Source organism: Lingula anatina, chromosome 1, assembly GCF_051362555.1.
Source record: "Lingula anatina isolate TDL-2025a chromosome 1, LinAna3.0, whole genome shotgun sequence".
NCBI classification, from domain to species: Eukaryota; Metazoa; Brachiopoda; class Lingulata; order Lingulida; family Lingulidae; genus Lingula; species Lingula anatina.
This window is the reverse complement of record NC_141767.1, coordinates 42,414,446-42,441,761: the sequence shown is the minus strand read 5'-3', so window position 1 is coordinate 42,441,761 and position 27,316 is coordinate 42,414,446. Positions and strand designations below refer to the sequence as shown.

Below are 27,316 nucleotides of genomic sequence, written 5' to 3'. Positions count from 1 at the left end.
GCAAGGACCTGCATTTTGTTGTCAGACATGATCCCATCTATTTGCAGGAAAATGGTGTTTTCATAACAGCACGGGATTTTTTCTCTTATAACTAAGTACTTTCCTAACTTATTATTTATCACTTTTAGTATTCACCCTATAAGCACTAAGTCACGTATGTTTTCTTAGAAACTATATTTTTTAATGCAGTTTTTTAAAGTCCAACTATGATAAATAAGCAGTTAAATTCAATTTCTCTTTGCAGTGCCTTTTAAAGTGCTTTATTAATGTTTGGCTTAAAATTTGTTTCAAAGAATTTTCACCAGTGTTGTAGATAAGTGGGGTGGATTTAAAGAGGGCAATATCAATGAAAGAACTACAAAGTTGGAATAAATTTGAGCAGGTTTTATATTTCAGCCTTTAGCTTTTTCGATTGGTAAAACTAACCATTTTCTTAATGTATTAAGTCAATGTTATGTGAAGTAATGGTGGTTGGTTCAACTAGTTTTGATGTCTTTTGTCAAGTTTGGGGGATGTATAGCTATGATTATATGCTGCCAGTGCCCATGGTAGAGAAAAGTAACAAAACTGCAATCTAATGCTTAGAGATGGCCATGGTAGAACAAATGGAAAAATGTAAAAGTTTCAATTGTTTGTAGTTTAATATACCTTTTTTATAAGATGAAGTTGGCTACAAGGCAAATGTAGATGGCTTGAGTTGTCTTTGGCTTCACTGTGACAATGCCAACCTAATTGCCTTATTGTGTTTGGATAGATATGATGCATGCAGTAGAAACCCCTTATAAATAGATACATAGTTTTTTGCATGGGACGCTTTGTACTAACTCATTGATGTCATTTGTACAACATGTATATATATACACATGTGTAATTCATTGTTATTATTTTATCCTGGCTATATGCTTTTTATTCTTTTGTGATTTTATTCATTTTTTGCTGTATTTGTCAGTGCGTTTAATGTGGACATTTTGAATTGTATTGAAGGTATGCAGTGGCCAAAGTTGACTGCCTTGATCTGTGCTACTAGTATCACCAGCAGTGAAGTATGTATGATGTCTTGAATTTTTTATGGGTTTAGAATAAAATGAGGATGTTGATTTCTTTTTACTTGTTTAATTTCAGCCTGAGCGAATGCTGAAGATGTGGCTGAATGAATTTGTTGCAGTAAGTGTACACTTTTATATACTTCTTTGTCAAATAGCAATATTTACTTTTAAGTCCAAATAAGCCCATGATATATCTCAGATAATTTTTTAATAGAATGGTATGATTTATTTGTTTTCTGTACCTTGTATCATTATTCTTTTGCAAACAATGCAGGAGTTTTTCAGTTTCTCAGTCAAATTGTTGAATAGTTTTAAAGAGAAAGTTGTTTCAATATTGAACTGAGTAAATTGTGATGGTTGATCAATTTTCAGAAATCCTTCCATATTTAGAAAAAGACAATTTAGTGTCAAATATGCCTTCTTAAGTCAAATTTTAGCACCTGTGCATGTTTCTTTTTAAATTTAACCAACATGACAGCTATTTACTGTGAAGTGTGACTCATTTACTATGAATTTCATGAACATTTTAGTTTAAATCAAGAAATGAAAAATGTCAGCTTTTAGTATTTGAGAAAAACATTCAATTCTCATGAGATTCAGAATGTGAAGGTGGGATAGGTGGTGGGGTGGGTGGAGAAATATATGTTTAAATTTTGATGAAACTTTCCCACATGATTACATCCTCCTGGGTGAGCTTGAAAATAAAGGTAAATCATGCAGTGGTGACTTTGTCAGGCTATTTGCAGAGCATTACAAATGCAAAAGTAATAACACGTATACATCTGCAATTAACATTTTGGCTAACCATACACTGGTAATTATTGTTCTCATAAAGAGACTCATAACTCAGTGCTTCATTAGTGCTTCATTAGATCAAAACATACAAGGCGACAATAAATGTCTCTGATCAATCGAAGGGATTTCAAGTCTGGGCTTAGGTATTGACACAGCAATGGTTTTAAACTAAGAAGAGAAAACCAACCAATTGTACATAATAATATTGAACTGCACGCTTGTTAAATCCCATTTGGACTGTTCTCCCTGGGTAGTAATCAGAAGTCTGGTGTTACCCTTGGGTTTAGTAACTAGATGTGATGTACAGCCATCTGATCAATAGTTAGAAAAAGTCTGTACATTAGTCGATATTCCTTGACAATTTATGATGATATAAGAAAAATACCATGAAATGGTGACTTGACAAGCACAAATGACTTCATAGTGGATATATGTACTATTTACAAGACAATATCAAACATGATGTTACAATGTTTTTGATTAAAGAATAAGGTGTTGGTGAGATTTGGCATTAAAAATGTGAAAAGCCTGATCAAAATTGTATTCCAAAAGTATTTTACTTAATATTCACCTCCCCCCCCCTCCCATGCCTTGACTTATATATATATGATCTATAAACAGTTTAAAATCATCAATTGTTGGTTAACTTTACAGCTTTATGGTAATGCTCTTAGTCCTGTTTTCTTGGAGAATGAGTGAAATCAGAGCGCTGTTCATGTGTTTGTGGTAAACGCAATTACCTGCTCTCTCTGTCTCATCAGCCTCTTGAATGAACTGTATGGCCCCGTGCATGACTACTGTTAATTTATGCACAGCTAGCTAAGGTTATATATAATTTCAACAGGTGTAGGTGTATGAAAGAAGTAGCAAATAAAGGGTTTTGCTTTTAAACTTTTAGATTGTCATGTTCATGAAGTTTCAGTTGATCTCTTGAATGTTTACAAGAATCCAGTGTGGGGCAGGGTGGGGGTGGAAAAGCAGCACATTTATAGCTTTTTCAGTCTCAATCAAGTAACAAGAGACATGGTTGGTGGTGATCCTCATGCCTTTCACTCCCCTTGCATCTATAATTTTTGGCATGCTGGATGAGTTTTCCATAATCTCTAATCAGACAATTGGAAATATGTAATTACTTCCATCAACAATATGTAGGGATTATTTTTATCAGCATTAGGTTTTATAGTTTCAACTGAACCGTGGTCTCCTAGTATGTTGAAAATTATTTTAATGCTTTATCTCCTTCATGAAGTTTTGCAGTTTTAGGCTAGAGTCTTATTTAGTTATGAATGTAATGGATGGACTTGGAAGAGAGGTTAGGATTAGAGTACCTTGTTTGTTGTTTATACCTTAGGACGTGTAATCTGGTTTAATTGACCCCTTTTAAACATTAAGTGCAATTGTGTGCAGTGGATTTTATGGTTAAATGCTTGTTAGGAGAATAGATAACCTATATTGATACGTAAGATTAGGATTAAAGCGACCCATAATGTAGTTGTTGTATGGTGAAGGATTCTTGATATGTATGACACAAAATGGTTTTGTCATTGTTTATGTTCAAACTAAATGGTAATATGTGGATTTTATTTTCTAATATAGTCACTTTTCATCAGCACTTAAATTGTAGAATATTTATTTCTGTTGCCATCTATAGGTAAAAAAGTGATAACTATCATTAAAGGTATCAAGAAAAATTTACAATTGATGATAAGTACAAGGAGTCAGCATAATCAGAGCTGCCAACCAAAGACTTCCCTCCTTCCTTCCCTCCCTTAAAGGAAAAAAATAATACAAAAGGAAAAAAAAACATCTATTCATATCTTGTTGAAGAGTAATGAGACTTCTCTTGGACTAAATTGGTACTTGTAATGAAAGTGTCAAGAAAAAGAGGAAAAATGCTGAAGATGGCCTGAAGATAAAATATAAACGCTGCAGAAAAAACTGGCAAGTTTTCCTTAATGGTATATCTCCAGGTAAAATCTTGCTCAAGAGAAAACAAAAAGCACGTCCAGCATCTGCTTCCAATTTGGCCGATATTAAAAGCAACAGAATTTTTTTTTTAATGTTCCCATGTACCACCTGTAAATATTCAGTACCAGTGAAGAGCATCTGGCAATGCAACCTCTTACTGATGTGTTTCCACCTGACATATATAACACAACTACTAGGAAAAGCAACTATCTGGAATAGAGTTAACAAGGAGATTTTCAAGGAAAAAAACACTGAAGCATTCTCAGTCATGTTATATGCACGTGAAGACTGTAGTTCAACAAGACAGTGGTCTCATATCTTTTACAGTAATTGATTGTTGTTTGACCCTAGATTTATCATTGTCATTGTTTCTCTGGGTACATGGTGCATCATATCATGCACTTCGTATTAACCTGATTCAGAAGACCCTCTTCAAACAGTCATTTACCAAGTAATGTATTAGCCAACATAGCCGAAGCATTTGCAGTAAATGATGCCAGATAGTTGACATTTTCATAATAACTTGGAAACACATTTTAAAGTATGTCTTAGTTGGTAATAAAAGACCCTTATGTTGTTTCTAATGTTGGGTCTTCAAATGCTGCCTCTATATATAGTTGTTCTGCTGCTGTAATGGCTTTGAGGAAATGGATCATTATTTTGAGTCTGTGGACTATGACACACATGGTGGTCAGTTGGTGGATATTTGATTTTTACATCAAATTTCTGTGTGATGAATTCCATTGCCCAAGTTGTTGTTGTTATTGTTGTTGTTATTTTTTCAACAAAATCGTGATATTTTTGTCTGCGGTTTCTCATCCTGGAAGTGCCTGCCTGGTTTATCATATTTCCACCACCTTTACATCTGGATATAGTATATCAATGCCATGCTACCTGTGATGATAAGATATATCTTATATATAAAATCAGCAAGCCTTTCCTCCACTTCTCTTCACAACCCCATCCCCACCCTCCTCCACCAAACCCAACCTCCGGCACCAGCCCATCAGTAAGTCATTGGATCAGATTTTTACATAAACCTGTGGTTGGTCGACACATATTTTGAGTTCTAATAGCCTGCTGGAATGATGGCAATATTTTATTTTCACTAATGTCTGCCTTCCTGACCTTTGAGGAACCTCTGAGCAGACAGGGGCAGTAGTGGGTAAACAAAAGAGGTACTGGCTATGAGAGAAAGTTTATCTTTCCTGCTGTGGTGCCGTACCTGGACCACTGCATACTTCTGAACAGTAACCTTTTGACCTTTGTGAAATTGAAAGAAGGGCTAAATAATCCATTCATCGTGTATGAATTTGGACAAATAAGCAAGAATATTTTGTTTTACATCTGAAAGGAGATATGAGCTCAAATAGCAGTATTGATGTGCAGTGATAATAATGTGTGGCTGGCAGGGTCACCACGGGTCTAATCTGGTTCACATGTGATAAAATTCTTGCTCCACAGTGCATACTTCTTTTCACCAGCAAGATAGATGTATTCTTTTTATGTGCATGTTCAGTGTGTGTTGATGTATTTCTGAATGTGGTTTATATGTGCAAACCTCAGGAAGTTGGATAATGTAATGCTCCCTGAGTCACAGGCATCCCCATATTTTTTCACAATTTTTTTTTTTATAAATTAGTACTATTCTGCCATTTTTCAGTAGTTTGGATATTTAGATGAATTTTGTACTTATTTTCAGCTATATGTATCTTGGAGGTTGAAGTAGGAAGACTGTTGACTGTTGCAATAGCATAAGTCATTTTTTTTATTTCCTGGATTGGCAAAAGATCTTAAAAGATCCACAATGAGAAAAAAGCAAGGCTCTTGGTAGAATATGTCTGGAAGATTGGGCAACCTAAGTTTTGTGAGGCCAGGCTGATTGTGACATCTTCCCAGCATTTCTCTTTCCACTTCTATATTAGTGATTGAAAATATCTAGGCTTGCTGCTTGCAAGGGTAAAATTCCTGAAACCTCACATCAGGGTGATCACATCCAATCTATCACTGATAAATAAAACCTCTTAGGATCTAGCTCTCAGTCAAATGACACTGCTACACATTTTCTCTGGGGTTCGCAAATGTTCAGTGATCCTATCAATTTCATTAAGTTCAGTGATCCAGTATACAAGAGCATAGGGGCTTCATTTTCAGAGCTATTTCATAGTAGACAAAGTATTGTAACCGGAATTCTGAAATAAAATGTTTTGTTGAACCCACTAAAGTAGTCATTTTACAGTCTATTAGGTGGTGGAGAACCTGGACATATGGTATGGGGACAAAGCATTAAAACAGGCTTTCTATGAAACCAGTGATAAATAGTCAATTTAACTTGTAAAGCAATTGATAGAAGCTACATTCATGCAGCTTGTCAGAAATATTTTAAAGTCTCATGGTAAGTTCCATGTATGTTTATTATTATTATTATTTATACAAAAATTGTTGAGGAATAGTAATGATTATTCAGGGTTCATGCTGTATGAAACCAGCAGCTTTTTTTCTGTACTGCTTTTGCCTAATTTCGTAGACATGATGAAGGAAGAGATACATGTACTTCTGGCATCTGACCAGGAAAGAGAGAGACATTTTAACCCCAAGTAAGTTTATTTTAGAGATCTTTTAAAGTTTTTATTGCAGTGATATTGGTGAGAAGAATGGGAGCACCCTCCCCCCCCCCCCCCCCCACTCCCTAAAAAAATAATTTCATGGAATGATATTTAAGTTAGTAATCAAAGATCCATTAAGAAAGAGTCAACAGAATGTGAAATCAAACATACGTCTCATTCCCAAGGGTAGTGTGTTTCAAAGGACAGGATATTCGCTATATGACATGAAAAACGATATTTACACACTGTGGGAGAATAGAGTCTGAGTGGATTTATTTTGCGGTTGTTTTGCAGTATTTTTTAGAAGCAAGGAAGCAAAAATTAAGCTTAAACTTTTTATAAAAATGCCATTGTAGCAGGGTTTTTATCTAGAACTGCTTGAAATTTGTCACATCTCATTTTAAAGAGAACTGCATGATGATTGAAAAATACTATACTGTACAACTAGTGATGCCATTTCTATAAAACAGTCTGAATGCCTTTCTCAAAGATTTCGTCAAGGACAGAGTGAATTATGTTTGTGCAGCTGTATTAAAAGACTTGAAAGGTGTCTTCTAACCTGAACAAAAAGGACAGATTCATAATATGTGAACTGCATGCAATGGCAACCACGTTTTGCGTCATCAGGAAGGGGGCTGTGGTCAAATATAGAATGTCGTGACAACCTACATCTTAATTTGTTTGTGTAATGTAATATGGAACTGATAACATAAGCTAGGCCTAAGCTTATACTACATTGCCCGCCTAGGATTACGTCTTGCTTTGCTGTCACTCACATAGCTTACACCTTGTTATTTCTCATGCTTACTATGGAATTTCAACAGTCAAAAATAGAACTTCGTGACAGAGTTTTAGTCTTCAGAACATGGCAAAAAAGATAAACAGCATGAACATAAATTTACTACTAGTACATGTAGTAGCTACTGTATTGGTTGTAATGAATCTTAATTCTTTCCTTCATTTGAAAAAGGTCATGATACTTTTACATAAATTCAAACTATATGTTATAGAATAAAGGCTCTTGTTGTGTTTTCAATATTACGTGCCATAAACTAGTTTTTTTTTTCTTCATTGGTTAAAAGGAAGGGTTCAAAACAGGACTGGAAATATAGAGATACATAATGTGAACAATTTTACAATTTCTGATGACACTTGTTTTGTTGATGCAGTGCGTGTGGTTTTTAATTATATCCTCCCTTAAGGAAGCAGACTTGTTTTTCTGATCCCTTTGCACCAAGTTTTCTATTTAAGAATAAACATTTTTTTTCATAGTCTGTGTAGCAATGCTAGTACTCTAGAGAAGATAAAATAGTGACAGAAAGCATGAGTTAATGATATTTACGCATTATTTTATGATAGATTTATGCATTGTTTTATGATTGAAATGTTGTGAATACCTGTTTGTTAGAAATGAGCTTTTATCCCATGTCTGGTAGATCAATGTAACTATGGGTACTTTGAAATATGTGGGTGGGTTAAATAGTCCCCCCCCCCTTCCCCCGTTATTTCTACCATTAATCTACCTCTGCTGTGGATTTATATAGGTAGATGAATAAGAACACATGTAAGTGATGCTTTATCATACTCAATGACTCTGGGATGTTTCTAACCAGTAGGCATTCTTCATACTGTAGGTGTTTTTTCCAACCCAAATCATCAACTTGAAGATTTGTTTTTGTTGCTTATAAATGGGGGAGTCTAGCTACATTATGGTAATAACCCAGTAAATTCGAGGAACCTTGAAAAAATATCTCTCCACAACCCCCACCCCTTCCCCCTTAAAAATACTTCTGATTCAAAACTAATGAAAAGTTAGAATTAAGTAATTTTTCTTCAATCAACAGCTAAATATTGAAATAGTTTTCCTCCAATATTTCAATAGCCTCTGTTCAGGAGATATACTTGCCCACACCCCCACCTTTTGCCAAATGAAAAGTTAGTTGGCTTGTTGTTAGAAAGTGTTTTGTTCTAAATCTCTGAAAAGATAAATCTTGAAAGATGAAGATATTGGAACAAGTGTGACATTTGAAAATTTTAAATAAAAATCGTAGATTACGCTACAGCTCTATTTACCACGTATTTAATTGGCATTTGTACCACATGAACTGCATTGCCTTATGTCTGTTTGCTGCCTGGAATAACAGATATATTATGATATTTTGACAACATACAAATGCCTAAGGGATGAAATGAAAAATATAGCAACCAAAACAAATGTTTGCAATAAAAATTATGTGCCTAAATATTCAGTGTACTTGATTTGCACATACTTGATGAATGGAAAAATTTCAAATCTGGTGGATAAAAAATCCATACAGAAACTTCAGATTTTAAAAATTATAATTCCCAGAAAATTGATTTGATAAAATTTTTGCCCTTTACTCTGTCAGTGTATTATAGTATAAGTTGCATGACATTCATACATGTAGTAAAAGCTTGAATTGTCAAAAACAGAGTGCTGAATTTCAGATGTAATCTCCTGGAAAGTGATTTTAAGGGAATCCCAAACAATTATATTTTTCTCTCTGCTTTGTTTTTCATAATAAATTTTCCCCAGACATTTATCAGAGGTCAGTGACCGTGTGCCTAGGAATTGAACTCTGCGACACTCTATTAGATTACAATCTAGGCATTGGGAATCTTTCTTTTTGTACTAAGACAGAATTAATGTAATTTTTTTTTCTTTTGGTGACAGTGGGGTTTGTGGGAATTTTCCTGTCCTCTTTAAAAAATGTAATTACTGCCTGGATAAAGACCGAGCAGTCTGGAAGAAGGTTATTGACCAAATTCTCAATAGTGACAATGCACTTTAAGACTATTGATTTTGTACTGAGCATCACAGAGACTTGAGGAAAACAACTGGTTTGGGACTTTCATGAGCCAGAGGTCATTATGACATGTTTTAGTATATGAAATGAAATTTTATTTAATTTTGGGGATATTATGATTTGAATTATTTCTGTCCATGTAATTGAGAATCCTAGAACAAGAGGAAGATTCTCATTCTCTGTGGAGATTATTTGCAATTCTTATACGTATTGGACCCAGGTATTCTAATTATCATAGATATCTAGGGAATGGGGTCCCTGAGGGTGAGCTACTCTACAATGTGGGGAAGTGCGAGGATTTGTGTTGTCTACAGCTACCCATTGGCACCATGTAGTTAATGAAAGGTTCAGGTTATACAGGGTGAGCTTCTGATGGACAGTAATTTTTCAGGTAGAAGCCACATGTAGGGGATAGATTGTTTATGATGTCTACAAAGCACTGTTTGCTGTCTGGAATGCAAGATATGGATGCAGAGCTAATGAAAAAAGAATAGAGGAAATAACACATTGTTATGAAAGATCAGTGGCAGGCTGAAAACTCTCACAAATTAATTTTTGTAGGGTAGAAACTATATAGACTATTTATTATCAAGTTCTTTCTTGGATTCTTGCTATCCAATTCTGTATCCTCCACCTGCAGGGCAGCAATGGCCTGTAGTGTTGTTTTTGGCACTGATAACATGGTCTGGAAGAAAGTTTCCCCAGCTGCTTCTTTTTCTTAATAGAATCAAATCTAGCATAGACTTCTTCTGATGCTATTAGTGCCACAGTTTGAAGAGGAGAGATTCTTTCAAAAATTGAATCAGCGGGAAATGATGACTATGGAATGTAACACTGGTTAAAATACTGGTAGTCTTGATGAAAAAATCTGTAGGATGTAATATTTAAAAATAAGGACTTGTCATATTTTAATCTTCAGTTCTAGTATATATGAGCAGTGTAAATATGATGTATGTGAACTACACCATTGGTTATTGGGGAAAACTATAAGTATTATTGTAATGTAAAAAAAGTCTGAAACATCTGTCTTCCCCATGTGAGCAGGAATGCTACAAATATTTTTATCAACAGTGGTGCTGTGTACCTGTACGCTCTGTGTGCTATTAAAGGGCCTTTCCAGTATTTTCATCCCTCCACATCTCATCAGAGAGATGGAAGATTAAGAAGAAAAGGAAATTGCACTTCACCTGTACTCTTTTGAACTTAATTGGTTGAGATGGAAGTGGCAAGAAGTATTGCTAAAGGGAAATGATGTTACGGAGGTGCAATAGTAAAATACTGTCGTAGGTCTCACATTGGATTATGTAAGATTCTTTTTATTGTGAGGGCATTATGTACATTAAAAAAGTTAGGCTAGTTTTTTTTTTTTTTTTTTTTTTTTTTTTTTTTGTGGAAGTCTGGAAGTTGACTGCATTTTTGTTTTGTTATGTTTTTCGGTTATGAATTGGGATTTCTGTTTTTGAAAATCAGATAAACAGTGTGATGAGGTGATAGATAGCATTATATGAAAAGCCATAGGTGAGAACAAGTTCACTGATGGTTCTGGTGATAACTATATAACAATTACAGAGGGCACATGTAACCTAATGGTAAACTAACATGACCATACAGGTATGCCTTGAAACAAACTTGGGTCTGATTTCAAGTTTATTACCTGTTGAACAGGCCATGGAAAAAGAGAAAAAATGCAGATCATGTCTGCATACTTGCTCTTAGGCAACATATTTCAGATACTAGCATTTAAAAGTTTTTCTTCCTATACTAGTAATTGGGCTGTCATTGGATCGTAATGAATGACATCTTTCTATAAGAGTATTATTTTTATTTCAACAAACTTAAATGTTCCAAAGATACCATCATTTTTTATATATTTTAAATATTTTTTTTTATTTGTTATTATTTTTTCATGATTAGCTACTGCAGCACAACTCAAATTTTGTTATCACGCAGTTTCAGAATATATCCAATTTAAAAGTTAATGTATCATAAATTCAGACAAACTATCCCTTTGTAAACTGGATTTGCAGTTATATATTATACTACACTATATCAGCCCAATGCTTTGTTTTATGACAATAAGTGGAGTTAAACATTATATTAATATTTGATTTTCTAGACTGTGACCAAGCTCCAGCCCATGTTCCTAGCTATTCACATGCAAGAAGTTGGGGGCAAGAATTATGAGGAATCCATGCAATATGTTAACCACTTCATCAAGTAAGAGAGGCATCATAACAGTAGAGACACAGCCAAATAACAGCCAAATGCCATGACACATTATAAAGTAGACACTGTTGTTGTTAAATTATTTATTTATTTATTTATTTATTTATTTTTGCCTTCAGATACAAAAATTGAATCAGTATAAAGAATGTGTGTTTATGTTTCAATTGTATAAAAAAATGGAATTTTGTGTAAGTTGGATGGAAGAAGATTATGATAAAGTACAGCGCCCTTTTAAATATTTTCCAGAACCATGCTTGCAAGTGAGGATTTGGAGTGCTACGATAAAGCCAGAGTGTTTCTGGATGAAGACTTCACAGCAGTTGATAAATTCACGGTGAGCATTAGTAAAAGGCTGGCATTCACTGATGGATTAATGGTTAATATTCCTATGACGTGCTAAGGCATGTGGGTTTGCACTTCATATATACATGTTGTCTGTTGTTTTTGTGGAATGATACGGTCAAATAGCATTATGAATCATCCTTGCCTCATTACATTCAGAACAAGATGTGAATTATTCAGTCATGTCATATTCTTGAAAAATATTTAAAAAATGGATATTCTTGTGAAAAATGAGCCAAAAAGCATTAGAAGAAAGTCCTCCACGGAAACTGCAAAATGTATGGCAGCTTTTCACCAGCATGAGTGAATAACCTATGTTGTTAAAAATCTGTGTCAGCACCTACGCACTAAAAATGTTTATTTATAGTTAACTAAGTGTTACAATAACATTTTCTGTTGTCACATATGTTTGCAACAGAAGTTATGTTGCATTTGTTTAGAACACAGCTGTTAGATAGTAGTGGATTGTAAGAGAGTGTTAAAACTACCAGTGTGTTAACATGGTTGCGAGTGTTGTATTATTTAAGTGCTTTATCCTCTTAATTTCAAAAATAATGGTATGATGTCATTGCACAGATTGCAATATTGTTGTCGACTGATGTTTTTGTAAAATAATAAACATCATGCTCTTTAAATGTCTTTGCATAAACTTTGCCCTTTCTATATAGAATGAGTGTTAAAAAAGTAATCCTTGTTATGTATTTTATCATAAGCTTTTAAGATCCAAAAATCCTGAATAGGATGCAGACCTTATTTTGTGATGTTTACGAATCTGATAAAGCCTTACCTGACTTTTCATGTTTTTGTAGGCTCTGGGAAGTTTGTATTTCGCCCACGTATCTATGACTGCTGTTGAAGTCTTTGACTTCCAAGGTGAGTGAGTACCTGCCAACATCCACAACTACACCATTTCCTTCTTTCACTGAAACATACATCATTAATGAACTGGTTAGAACCCAATGCAATGTAAACAGGGGCTTCATGTTTTCTTGTTCTGAAAGACCTTAATTTAAGGTTATATGTTCCTACTCTCTTGTCACTTGGAATGTGGTAGAATTGAATTTTTATTTAATGCAAATTGGTATCATACTTTTAAACTTTCTTGATATTTCATGTTAGCAACAGTGGCTTGGTAAAGTTACTTGAATAGTTCCTGTAGATTTAGAGGAAAGATGAGCTGAATTGTGGGGGTGGGGTGGAATGGGAAGTGGGCTTTGTCCCTAGAGGCCAACTTGAATAGTGAAATAAATTGTGACAAAATACCAGTCTGAGTTCTGCCTTGGTCTAGGTATGAACATGCATTATCTCTGCCTTAAGGAAAGAAGTTCCCTCCCTTGTAAGGTTCCAGTATTGAAAACACAGTCTCCCACCTGTGTATGATCATCCAGGTGATTTCAAGAAACGTCTAGAACTAGATCTATGCCATGTAAACTACCACTCAACCATGTTTGTTTCTTGGCTGAACTTTGATCCATTTGCCAAAATGAAGATTTCGAGATAATTTGCTAGTAACTGTCGAAAGAAATGATCACTCAAAGTGTAGAAAAAAATGTAAGTTAGCCTAGCAATATAGATGCCAGGTATGCTGGTTTGTAGCAGTGTTTTTTATGGAATTTACATTTGGATGGAAGTAGCGAAAATCTATGTTGAAATTCCTGCTACACTTGGAGAACGAACTGTGGCTTGTGTAACAAGGGTAAAAGTATTGATACGATATAAACTAATTTTTAAAAAATAAAACCTGTTATTACCAGAGCCACAGAAGCATACTTCATATTCTTCTATTGTTGTTATTATTATTGGAAGGCCAAAAATAATGATGAATCTTTTAGACTACCCTATTTTAATGCTCTGTATCCTGGTTTCACTGCTGTTGTGTTTGTGTTCTGAGAAGAACATTTGTGGCATTTTATTTAGTTTGTATTGTAACACAAATCCCAGATGTGTTAAGTGTGTGTCCATGATAAGACCAGTCAGAGGGTGGCAAGGTGGGGGTCAACAGATTTCAACCAAATTCATATTATTGTTGCATATATAGGAGATATTAAGATTGAAGGCAACAATCCCAAAAGAAATCATTGGATATAATTATAATATGATATTATATGTTTTGGCCATTTTTGGCTTAATTTTCAGCTTCGGTCAATAAAGCCACTTCATAAGCAAATATGTCAAAACTGACGACTTTTTAAAATTAATTGAAAATTTACCTATTTAAACCAGCCATTTGCCATTGAGAATATGTTACTAAATTTCAGTTTAACCCACAAACTAACGAGCCACGCCCATTTTTATGACCCCACCCCCCAAACTCACTTTTCTACCAAGCAATGTTCAAGCATTCATATCTCTCTTTTTGCAGGCTTGACAGCCATAAAATTTTATAGGGATCCTAAGCATATATTGGTCTAATCATACAAAATTCAAAAAGTGTGTTAAACACAACAGAAGATATTGAAAAAGTGCCTCAAACTTAAGCAATTTTAGCAGAAAACCAAACGGCCGAAATCAAGATATCAGTACATTTTGAGATAAAATTCCTTCCAATAATCAAATTTAATCAAAGACCCACAGCCAGGAATTCAAACTATGCTTTGATAAGGGCAAATCTATCCAATTTTTATAAATACAAAATGGCTGCCATCAAATCTGTCCCAAAAATACAGTTACCCTAATTCCTCAAAATAATCAAGAGGCCAATTTTTGCAGGTTTTTTATTTTGAGATCTGTAATACAGGATTGCTCAAATAATATTCTTTTCAAACAGAGCCATACAACTTCTGAATAAATTTAAATTACAAGTTATCCCCCCCCCCTCCATTTAATAAGTTATTACTGTGCATATCCAGTGTCATCAGCATTGTGTATATACCTTATTTTCAGGGAGCAATAGAGAAAAAAAAATTACAAATGATTTTTCTAAAGGTAAAAGGGAATGACTGTCTCATTTTATCAGTTTTCTCAAGTGCAACACTAATTAATCCACTTGAAATGATTTATATTGCATTTTTCAACCATTCTTTTTCCTTTCTAATGATTCATAGGCTTTGTAAATACATGTGATATCTTGATATCTATATTCTTTATCTATAAAGAAAATTAAAACAGAGTCAGCAACATACAATGACAGGAGGAGTACTTTATTTTCATATTATCAATTGGACAGTAAAAGAACAAAGCAGTTACTTTTTACAGGAGTGAAATCAAGTTATGAATCTCCAAGGTTCCTATATCACGGCCATCTTTTCCATATACTGAACACAACAGTGATGGGTAGTGTTCCACAGATTTTAATCTTATAACTGATTGATCCCCAAGTTTCTTCTTCTGGTTGAGAGATCCAGGGTCTCCTACAGTAATGATAATTCAGTAATCTTAGAATAAGTGTGGTAACTTGAAGCAACATGCCACTATAGTTTAGTGTGACTGAACTGTCAATTGTCAATATTTGTAAATTCAATGGCGCCAATCCTCCTTTCCTACAAAACTGAATGAGATTGCCAAGACAAAGATGCACATTTGTCATGGGGGATTGTCCCAAGGTGGCTCCTCCAAGTCCAATAGAGGTTTGCCAGGATATCCACTACTGCGTCTACCTGAAGATGGCAGGACAGGCTGTCAAAAGAAAATGTATTAAACATATTTTAAACTCATGTTAATTGCTGTATAAGAACAATTACTAAATAATATTCTGATCAAACATATTGCATAAATGTAAAAAAAAAAAAATCAAATATGCATGACTGTAGCTACCAGAATTTCATGATATAAAAAGAAACAAATGAAAAAAAGGTAAACCTTTTTTCTTCTCCGTGGAAGTGTTCCAGGCATTACAAAGTTGGTGCTCACATCTGAATCTGATGAATTTGCCTGTGCAATTTCAGGTGACTTTTCTATTATTGTCTGTAAGATTGTCCAGGTCAAGGTTCACATACAGGCCTAGGATGTAAATTCTGAAAAATAAACATAACATCAATAAATGCTTTACAACAACAGAGGCTTACTGTGTTCAGAATAGAAACTATAGAGCAGGATCAATCTATCTCAGCGGAGTATCACACTCGGGCTCAGTCGTTGTAATCAGCTTAATTGTCTGGCACGCCCCCTTGCAAAGCAACATGAACAACATAATGGACCGCAAAGTTTTCCTGATTTTACATAAGTACCTTTAGTTACAAGTGTCCTGTGTAATATATGTAAGTCTTGAAAATTGAAGCACAGGCGGTTAACTTCAACTTCATTGTAAACACACAAATCTGCAAAGTGAATATAAAACTAAAATGTAAAAAACTGGCACAAGTAACATCCCCTAAAATGCCAAAACTTGAAACTGAATGTGTGTTACATACCTTTGATTCTGGGTAAGAAATTTCTTATGAAGCTGTCTTCAAGCTCAGCATAGTCCTTAACTGTTTGTGTTATGATAACACATGTAACAAAGCCCTAGAATTTAATGCAAAAATATACTTCATAAGTTAGATACACAGTTAATTCTTTTCAGCATACATGTTTACCATGAAACACAAATCAAGTAAAACTCTGTGAATTGAAATATACCAGTATGTCTTTAAAATTTGCTTATATTCTTTATATTACTGAATAATATTCAAACGTATTATTTAAACTGGTTTGAGTTTTTAGTGTATCTGATTCTAGTATATGTATGCCACCACTGATCACTTACCTTACAACAAATATCCAGAGCTAAATCGATGAGATGGATATATTGAGGAACCCAAGCCTGACAACAGTCTGAAGTGGTTCAACCAAAAAATGCACATTCTAAGGACGACCAGCTGCTATGGTCATTTCTTGTTATATTCTGGTGCACACCAATCCTTCTGAGATGTACTTAAGCATCTCTAGTGCGTGTTCTTCATAAATTTAAGAAAGTATTATGTTTTAACACTGTGAAGACGATGTGCTTTGCTCCACAGCTGCTCCGGTGATAATCCTAGCACCCGCCATGTTGAAAATAGGTCACAGAGTTAGCATCGTTATTTTACATTTAGTTTCTACAACATAAACAAATTTAAAAAATGCATTTTCGCTTCATAAGTTCGTCTGCAGGGCAAACATAATTATTTTAAGGGCTTTTCACAAACCTATACATGGTTTTGACTTATTTATTTAGTTGAAGAAACAGTTTAGCATTGAAAGTAGTATGAAAATATTCGTTTTTAGGCCCTTTTTAAAATTGTTGTAGTTCTTATTTTACAAGGTTTAACACAGATTTTATTTTACAAAATTTATTTTTCAACCCTTTTCTATCAGCACATACCAAAATTATATGGATAAAACCTGCAAAAAAGAAGTTGTGTGCATTTAAAGAAGGGGAGGGGGTCAAGCATACGGAAAACATGCCTTATTAGAATCAACCTTGTGTGGTCATGACAGTGCCTTTTCAAAAAATCTGTACTGGGTATTAAAGGTCTTTCCTTAACCTATCATGTGGCTTACCTTAATAATTCCTTATGCTGTACATGATTTTTTAAAAGAATATTTAAAATTATAACTTTTCAAGAGCTAAAAAGTGCTATATTTTGGCAAAATTGCCAATAAAAGATCTGCCCCCATATCTCTAAAACTAATGATCCAAAATAAGAAAGCCAGTGGCTCACAATATCTTTTATGTTGATGGTTTACCACACCAAAAATTATTAAAATCTGCTGACCCCCACCTTGCCACCTTCTGACTGATCTGTCTGGCTTTCTCATGGACGCGCTCTTAATCCCTTCTCAGGGAAAACAGACCCGATCTATTGATAAGCTGTAGAGGGAGTGGTTGTGTTGCAAACGGCAATTTCAGCCACAGCAGCAGATGAAATGTGAACCTCAAGTGTGTGGGGGCATATGCTTAATAACCAGGCCTGCTCCTGTGGAGGCTGCACAAGTTGATTTTATTATATAGCTATGATTTTATTTGGATGAAAGTATGGGTAATATATAGCTTCATTCAGTCAATGTGACAGCTACAAGTTGTGTAAACCTTTAAAAAAAAGGTGAAAAACAATAGCATAAGTGTTATGGTATAAGCATATCCTTAGGAAGACTCTTGATAATACTCTCAGAATTGATCCACCGATATCCAGGTCACAGTTACCTTGAAATTCTCCACTTATCACTTTTTTGTGATAGGTCCTTAGTAATTGTTGTGATGTGAACGTTTTTATCAAGTATTTGTGTTACAAGTGATCTGACAGAGAATGGCACAGATAAAGGTGTGGTGAAATGGGAGGGGGGTATTGCAAGCTGACCAAATTGGATAAAATTTCATTTTGTTTTCTGTTAGAATGTTGTGACAAAATTAACATTTTTCCTGGATTCCTTGTTGTCTTATTTGTCTTTTGTCTTTGTTTTATTTTCTTGGGCATTTTCTTTAAATATGTATAAATTTGTATAGGTTGTTTTAATTGTTTTCAAGAGAAATCTTACAGTACCATTGTAAAACAAAGCATACAGTCTCATATTTTCAGATATATTTGGAACAACAACATTGGTAATCAATTGCTGAAGGTAGAATTGTGTAATCAGATTTAATGCTTGCTTTAATTTCAGCCAAGAAATTTGTTCCCTTTGTAGGAAGGGAGGTAAGTATGATTGATTTTTTATTATTCTTCCCATTACATTTTTAAGGTACTTATTTTGTTTAGGGCTTTATGGATATTAAATATGATATTTGATTTATGATGAAATTTCTTTTCAATTTCTAACAGGTTTAAACATGAAAAGTTTTTTTTTTCATTTCAGGTTCTTTCTGGCAACATTGAAAGTGTTCCCATTAAAGAAAAGGCCAAGTTTCCTCAAAATTATTTTCCAGAGGTATCTTATCTTTTTCTCCCTATCCACACACAAACACACACACTCACTCGCACACACACACACAAAACAGAAATGCAAAAAAGGTTGTTAACCATCTCTCACCTAGTCACATAAAAAATAAAATAAATGACCAGATTGGCATCAGTAGACATTTATTAGTGTCAATAACCTGTGAGTATTTGTCATTGAATTTCAGTGTCGTTGGTCTAGAAAGGGATTTATCAGAACAAGGTGGAATATTTGTGGCAGGTATGGTAATTGAATAGACATAAAATTTGAAAGCAAATTTTCAGAACTTTTCATCTGTAGTGATTTAATTATATATCCTTGAGGCATGTGCCTGTGATGAATTGTAAATTCTTGACTTTGTTAGTCTTCAACATATTAAGTTTACTGAATGTTTCTTTAAAATGGCTTTTTTCAATGCACAAATGGTATTTATGTATTTTCTTTTTCAGTATCTTTGATTTGATCAACATTCATTTATTTCATGATGCAAACAATATTGAGGCCATGCTGCAGGTGAGAAATCACGCTTATACTAATTATGCAGTGATTTTTGAAAAATAAATAAGAAATTTTTTAAATATAATATATAGAATTGTGTTTTTGTTTAGAACTAAACCATATAAAGGTGAACACAGTTCCTGATGACAAAGTTGTCTTTCTGTTATTAGGCTTGAAGAAGGTTGTATGATATTAACAAAGCCACTAAATAATCAGAAATAGACTTAATTAAAATATGGAAACAATTGGGAGGTATTAAAGAGACAGAAATATCACCTCATTACGTACAGTATCTTGTGTTAACTGGAGTTCAAGGATATTACTATGAATGACATACAACCTTCAGGCAACAAACACCAATGGATGCCAATTGAATAGTGACAGATTAAAACCTTCAACTTTGAATGATTCCAGAAATATCCATTATCAAAGACTAATTTTTGCCGTGCACAATGCACTCTTTGTCATTTTCTATGACATGGGTGAAATACAATATAAAGTATAGATCCGTGTGTATATGATCATTATCTACCAGCAGATCCTAGACGACATGCAGGTAGCATAGCTCTCAGTTAGGCTTATACAGCATCATCAGCTCATCCTGGATGATCATCCAAATAAGAGATCACTAATTACAAATTATGTCCAGTAATTGACTCTGTAGCCTAGTGGTTTGATTAGACTCCTACAACCATTATCTCCTTAGTTATTTATGTAGGTGCAGTTCATGTAGTTAATGGCTCAGGGAGTGATTAAATTCCATCATGCAGTCTTCTAGTATATGATTGATGAATAGGATGAAAATAGCAGGGGACTAACTGGGGGTTAATTAGGTTCTCAGAATTTATATGGCTTCTGTCACTGGAAATATTTGTTTTCAGTCTCATAAGATATCAGCAATATATAGCACTAAATTTGTGGCAGAATTTCAGATGTTTGTACACCTCAGGTATTAGAGATTGATTTTTATCACTTGCTACATACTTAACATTTCTTTATGAAGAACTTTGCAGTGTGTGTGTATGTGTGTACACTATTTGTATTAAGGTCTTAACTTACAATTATTGTCCAAATAGGTAATGAAATTTTACATAAAGAAGTAAATTTGACATTTTATATTTTAAGAGTCCTTCCACATATTGTGAGCACCGCCAGAGAGCATTACAACACACATTTGAACGGTAATAAACTTTTTTTTTTCTGGGCTTACTCTAGGATGAAGATATTTTTTAGATAGACAGTGTTACTCAGTTCCAAATCTTGAACTACATTAGAGATGAACTTAGCTTAAAATGATGAAGTATTTTGCAATTAGGATGTTAATATTTTGCTAAGATTTACAATGACAGACTAAGATGGCATTCAGAACAAGCTGATCTGCATACTAACAGATCTGCAGACTAAATATGGCCAAACCACTTAAAACTGTGCCAACTGATCTCCTTATGGTTTCTTTGCCTCCACGTGTGCCGTCACTGCAGGGGCCAAGCAGTTAAACCTCGGAGTCGAGTTTTAATCTGTTTAATGGCGTGTGTGGAGGCAGGGAAACCATCAAGTAATTAGAAGGCTAGCTTTTTAAGTGGGGTCAGCCATATTTAATCGGCGGATCAGTTAGTTAATTTGTGGATCATCTGTTCTATATGCAACTTAAGTCAGTGTTTTATTCCGATTAAGGACATTGTGTTGTGTATTATTTTGGTACCCTAGTATAGTCTAAATTGTTATTTTAAAGATGATATACTTGTCCCAGAAACCAGTTATACTGCAACATTATCAGTCAATATTTGCAATCCAAACTAAAGAAATAGTTGCAAAATACTCAGCCACATGTATCCAAGATACAGTGCTTATTTCAAAGCTAGGGAACTGAATGATTTGTAAATATTACAGGAAAAAGTTAGATTGTTCTTTTCTTCCAGGATTGAAAATGATGAGTATGAAAAGGTGCCATTCTTCCTGTTTGGAGACTTTAACTTCAGATTAGACACATATTATTTCATGAAGGTAAACTGTGGTCAGTTTTTTTTTTTTTTTTTTTTTTTTGTGCTAATGAAGAACAGTTGGGAAAGTAAATAAAAAAACAAGTTTGTCTTTCTCTGTTGATATGACTAATTCTTCTCTGTCAACTCCGGAGACGACATAACACCAAAGAATATATATAGAAGACTTTAGTTAAATAATAATAAAAGATTTCAATAAACATGTCATCACTACAGGACATCGTCTCCTGGTTAGTGAACTTAGTATGCCACATTGAATTACCAGCACTTCATGTATACTCTTCATTTAAGTCCTGTTAATATTTTATGTACTTACAGTGATATATGTATTTGTCTAAGCTTATAACATATTATTCATTCCAGGACCTAACCAAAAACCTTGTGGCAGTAGAAAGCCGGAGTAAGAAGAATAATGAGCTAGTGAAACTAACATATAAAGAGGCAGACAATGACCAGAAAATTGTGTTAGTGGTGGAGAAGAAGGGTTTTGACCACTTGCAGATGAAAGAAATATTCTATGATAATAATGGATTATCAGTAGGTTTTCAGACATGCACATGTATATATTATGAAAGTGACTGATGATAATACTTGGATCAATACTTTTCTGTTAATGAAATGTACCAGTGGGCCCATTCCATGTAAACCACCCAAATTAATTTCCATAGCTGCCAAAATTAAAGTGTGGGATTTTCTCCTTACCTTTTTTTTGTGGCAACAGTATTCAGCATTTATTTATTAGTACCACCAGCGTATACGCTGGCGGTACTCATGGTTTTAGTCCCGACCCGTCTCGTACAGCTCCGCCGGCTCCTGCGGCTCCGCAGTCGGGCGCCGGAAACAAGTCACCGTTACCGCTTCTCCTCCTAGACCGCCAGGACCTGTGTCCCCATCTCTTGGATTTAGGTCACATATGATCTCAACTTGAACACCCTGGTTTTTTTGTCTCTGTCGGTGCATTGGCCTGGGCGTGACACTTGTTGAAACGCACCCTTGTCAAAATTTTTGAAAATTCAAGGCTAAATATCTCCCAAACCAAAGGAATTATGGGAAAAATTACCACAGAAGCCTGACCGAAAGTCATATCTGGAGATTCCAAATATGCCCTGCGATTTGACTTTTGACCTTTTTTTCAAGGTCAAACAAGCCAAAATTTTCTAAAAATGGGAATTTTCTGCAAAAAAATATTTGTTTGTGCTATTTTTTGGAAACTACACAGATCTAAGCTCTCCTGTTATAGTGAGGGGTTACAATTGGGGACTCCTTTCATCTTTGGGAGTTTGGGGTCAATCGGTGCATTTTCACGGGAGAAGCAGCCATTAGATACCGAAACCGAAAACTTGCTTTTATTCTGGAATGGTAAATGCCACAGACCTTTTGTTCCTTGCATTTTGTAAAACTTGTCAAGTGCAATACTGGAGGTGGTGTCCATTTTTTTTAGATATGGTTTAGGCATTGCGCTATATCAAAAATTACAACATCGCAATATTCAGTGGGGAAAATGTTAAATATTCCAAAATTACCAGAGATATGCCCATAGTTACTATTGAACTTGAATAGGAAGTCATATACTGGTAATCTAACTGTGACCTTGAAATTGACCTTTGACCTACTTTTCATGATGAACTGCACTTTGAAGTTTTCTGATCTTTATATCTCCAAAACTGGCAAAGATACGCCCATAGTTACTATTGAACTTGAATAGGAAGTTATATACAAGTAATCTAACTGTGACCTTTAAATTGACCTTTGACCTACTTTTCACCATGAACTGAACTTTGCAAATTTTACATCCCTTATATCTCCAAAACTGGCAGAGATACACCCATAGTTACTATTAAACTTGAATAGGAAGTCATATACTGGCATTCTTATTGTGACCTTGAAATTGACATTTGACCTACTTTTCAACATAAGCTGAACTTTGCAAATTTTTTTATCCCTTATATCTCGAAAACTGGCAGAGATAGGTCCAAAGTTACTATTGAACTTGAATAGGAAGTCATATACTGGCAATCTTACTGTGACCTTGAAATTGACCTTTGACCTACTATTTATGATGAACTGCACTTTACTTGTTTCCTGGCCTTCATATCTCCAACATTGGCAAAGAAATGCCCATAGCTACTATTGAACTTATATAGGAAGTCATATACTGTGACCTTGAAATTGACCTTTGACCTACTTTTTATCACAAACTGAACTCTGCATATTTTCTTTCCCTTCATATCTTCAAAACTAGCAGAGATCTGCCCAGTGTTGTCCCTAGGTTTTCTCTTTTGTCAGCATACCGGTATAAGCAATACTGATAATGCATTTCAAGGAAAACCAATAGGCCTATTGTCTAGAAAATCACAGGAGTGATCAGTGTTAGGAAAATACAGGTCAATTTGAACATCTCCTTGATTGGACCATTTTAACTGTTATGTTTTTTTGATTTTTTTTTTTTTTTTTTTTTTGCATATTTTCAGAACTCTTGTTTATTGCATTTTATAGAGCTTGTCAAGCACAAGACTGGTGGTGGTGTCCAATTTTTCTTTTTTTTTTTTTTTTGGTGGGGGGGGGGGGGGGGGGCATACGAATGCGCTTACTCCAGCTGGTGGTACAATATCCAGAGGCGGTATCGCCTCTCTGATCCTCTAGTTTATTTTTATTTTTTATTAAGCACATCTGATGTAGATTTAATGGCATGGAGTCCTGTTTAAAAATGTGTCTTATTTCAAGCTTCTGACCACATTGTGTGACTTACATATTGTTTACCTTCATTGTCTTCACTAGTTACTTCCATATGATAAAGAAATTGAACCATTCAGAGACAGGGTATATGAACATGACATCAACTTCCCACCAAGGTGAGTGATCACTGCACCTGATGAACCTAAAAAATGAAATATTGTATCCTCCTCAGTTAGGCCAGACAAAACTGCCATGTTGGTTAACCAGTACAGCCAACCCTAATTTTGTTGTGATAAATCAGAATTCTTACACATTACACTTATATATTTCTGCAACTAAAAAAAGCATTGGGCATTGGTTTGTTAAGTGGGTATTTTTTACAGGGCTGTTAAATCTATGAAACATGTATGTACTACAAAAATTAAATTTTCTCTACTAATCCGTTTCTCTACTGATCCTTTTTTTTTACCAATAGACACTTTTTGTTAACCAATTTCTCAAATTTGTCTGGTCTTAAAGTGATAGTTTTCTTTGGATCTTTCTATTTTGTTGTGAGAGCTTTCTTTGAATCTTTCTGTTTTGTTGTGAGATAGTATGTGCTTTATTTCAAAGGCCTGTTGTCTTTTGAAGTAGTGGAAATAATACTCTTGTCAAAGGAGGATATGAGGAAATTTATTAATAGTGTTTCTTTTCACACACAAGTCCTGCCCACATTCGCTATAAATAGAGTGTTTGATAACTTATCACACATGCATTTTGGTAATTATTTAGAGTGTTTTATGCTGTTATATTTCCCAGGGGATATCTTAATGGTGAAACGTTTATAGTGGAGATGGTAAAATCAATAATGAAGCAAACTGTAACTTTGTTATCATTTTACACACCTGTTATGAACGCCTGTCAATGAACAACAATATATTTTTGCCACACATAAGATTTCAGATACTACAGCAAATTAATGTCTAAAATGACTTTTGCCATTATCATTTTGTCAATCCTCTTGAGTTTGCACTGAAAGGGGAATGGTTAACTGATGTAGTGATTTTGAAGTTCACCATTTTATCAACATATGAAGTGAATGTTTCTTGAACATAACATATGTTTGTGCCAGCTGATAGTGCCAGGCCCGTAGCCAGCAATTTCAAAAGAGGGGTTCTTTTTCTGAAAAAGTGGACCTTTTTCTATAAAAACTTCATGTACCTAGATCAAATTTTACCCAGAGTGGACCTTTTTCCAGCAAAAAGGGCGATTCTTTCGAACCCCCCTGGCTACAGGCCTGAGTACATTGTTTGGATCAGATAATTGTGTTATACCATGATTAATTGTAGAACATTATTTGGGAAAACTTAAAGATGAAGTTTCTATCAAAATATTAAACTATTTTAATGATGAAGGATGAGTGCGAATAAGGGGGTAAAAGTGCCCACTTTTGTACATGAAAAATAAATTGTGAATGAATGGAAAAAAAATGATGCCAAATTAAAGTTGGGGTCTTACACTTTTATGATCCACTTAAAAAAAATTTTTTTATTGAATTTGAAATATAGAAAATTAATGTCAAAATGACCTTGTCAAATATTCATGAAAATGTGTGTTTTAGGGGGGGCTGAATTGCAATGCTACATATCTTTAGTTATAGTAAGGTGACAACTGTGATATTTTGTAATTGGGTACAGAAGGTGCCCATGTAAAAAAGTAAGGCAATATGTGGCCAATCATTGTTTGTGATCAATATTTTGATTACTTTATTTGTACATGTAGTGCTGATTGAAAGAAGAATCTTACAGTGACTTGAGGGTAAAAGATGTTCATTTTTTATATGAGCCCCTGCCTCAGACAAGCTAATTATTCACGGTTGAAAAGACATGAATATAAGGTGAGATATATGTGAAAATCAGCTTGTCTGAGGGTTGGGCTCGATATGTACTCAAACAAAATAGGGACATTTTCAGTCCATATGCTAGCAGGCGGCCATGTTTATTCCTGCCATGAGGTAGCTGCTACATGCTTACATAGGAAGGAAGGGTAGATACAGGGAAACTTTTGTACAACAAGAACAACCCAAAATAAAATGTAGGTCTTTGAAAGGAAAATAGGGATTAGAGTCAGTAAAATATTTTCATTAACAATAAAAAAAAAAGAAAAGTCATTTTCATGTAATACATGCTATCAAAAAAAGGGGGGGGGGGGGAATATGGATAGGAAATAAAGAGTCCAAATACAGTAAGTATATCTTACTTTCATTCTTATTTCTTAGGATTAAGAAAGATTTAATGTAAAATGTGCTTCAGATATTCAAAGTTATATTAATTATCATAATAGCAGATGTACATTGTGGTGGTTCCTACTTTATATAGAGACCCATGCTGAAATAGACCTCTACACATAAGGCTGGCTTGACCCAACCCCCTCTAATGGGCATGAAAGTACATTTTGTACAACCAAAATTATTGTGTAAATGTCCCCATTTATGTCTATTTTGCATAAATAGTAAAATAAAAGGACTATCACACACCCTAGTTTTGTTACTTATGACCTAATCTTCCACACCAGCACTATTCATAGTAGCTTTGCAGAGTTTTTTTTCTCCTTTTTTCACCAAAATACTATGAATGACTTTATTTGTCAAGGAAATCAGTGAAACCTATTGACTTGGTAAATATTCCATACAAGAGACCACCAGCCTATAACAAACACCAGAAGTTTACCATATAAAGCAAGCTAGCCAATATAGTGATGAGCATCTGCTAGATGGCCAGTTTGAAATCAGTGTATGCAAGGATGCACCCGATTTAATCAGAGCCAAAATAGTTAATTAAGACACACATCTAGCCACCAGTACACATTATGGATTCAGACCTCCCATAGCAAAAGTAGACCCATCAGTAGCTGGTACTGACAGTGTAAAGCTGGTTCTAAGACAGTTGGAAGTTGTGCACATATCACTTCAGTCCTGTGGTATATGGGGTTTGCCATGAGGCAGGGATACAATTGAAAATAATGTTGTGGAGAAGGCTGTTTGGATGCCTCACATTTACCAACATCAAGTGGTTACAGTATTAGCGAGACAAAAAGTGTTTCGGACAGCACATCTGATGGATTATTTATTGTTTCATTATACATTTTTATACTCATATTTGTATATTTTATATAAAATAACTCTTGCATTGCATTCTATACAAGCTCTTTATCACATACATAATCATATATGAAGTACTTTTTAGGTGATTTGATTTCATTGTCATACAGATTATTGGCCATAACTGTTATTATGTGTACTATATTTTCATTTAGTTTTTAGTTCTACCTTACATTATTTTGGTACAGTTTTGGTATGTGAGAAAAAATATATAAAAATAATAAATACGCTGAAACAAGTTTTTTTTAGTAACAAGTCTTTTATACAGCTAGGTGAAATAAGTGATGGCTTCTGTGAGAAAATACCGTAATATACCACCCCTCCCTCTCTTCTCTAGGATAAAAAAAAACAATAATTACTT

The 27,316-nt window shown here is 34.4% G+C and overlaps 1 protein-coding gene and 1 long non-coding RNA gene across 5 annotated transcripts in view; one reads left to right on the top strand and one right to left on the bottom strand.

Annotated features, from left to right (window-relative positions):
- The window catches only part of LOC106179883 (inositol polyphosphate-5-phosphatase A), a 38,869-nt gene that overhangs the window by 5,256 nt on the left and 6,297 nt on the right, over positions 1-27,316 (top strand). For 3 of the 4 annotated variants that reach the window (XM_087001075.1, XM_087001076.1, XM_087001077.1), the window contains 12 exons: positions 1,123-1,164; positions 11,360-11,460; positions 11,716-11,803; positions 12,621-12,684; positions 18,370-18,401; positions 18,562-18,633; positions 18,830-18,882; positions 19,092-19,155; positions 20,266-20,321; positions 21,060-21,144; positions 21,504-21,677; positions 23,919-23,992. In XM_087001075.1, coding sequence (XP_086857201.1) covers positions 1,123-1,164; positions 11,360-11,460; positions 11,716-11,803; positions 12,621-12,684; positions 18,370-18,401; positions 18,562-18,633; positions 18,830-18,882; positions 19,092-19,155; positions 20,266-20,321; positions 21,060-21,144; positions 21,504-21,677; positions 23,919-23,992 — 905 coding nt within the window. Of the gene's footprint in view, positions 1-1,122; positions 1,165-11,359; positions 11,461-11,715; positions 11,804-12,620; positions 12,685-17,549; positions 17,751-18,369; positions 18,402-18,561; positions 18,634-18,829; positions 18,883-19,091; positions 19,156-20,265; positions 20,322-21,059; positions 21,145-21,503; positions 21,678-23,918; positions 23,993-27,316 lie in introns of those variants that run through there. The other variant, XM_087001078.1, reaches the window with a different exon arrangement.
- Positions 14,931-16,951, bottom strand: LOC147764366 (uncharacterized). Its single transcript, XR_015331923.1, has 4 exons — positions 16,496-16,951; positions 16,161-16,254; positions 15,610-15,764; positions 14,931-15,426 (listed from the first exon to the last, which is right to left on the bottom strand). It is a non-coding gene; the product is annotated as an uncharacterized LOC147764366 (long non-coding RNA).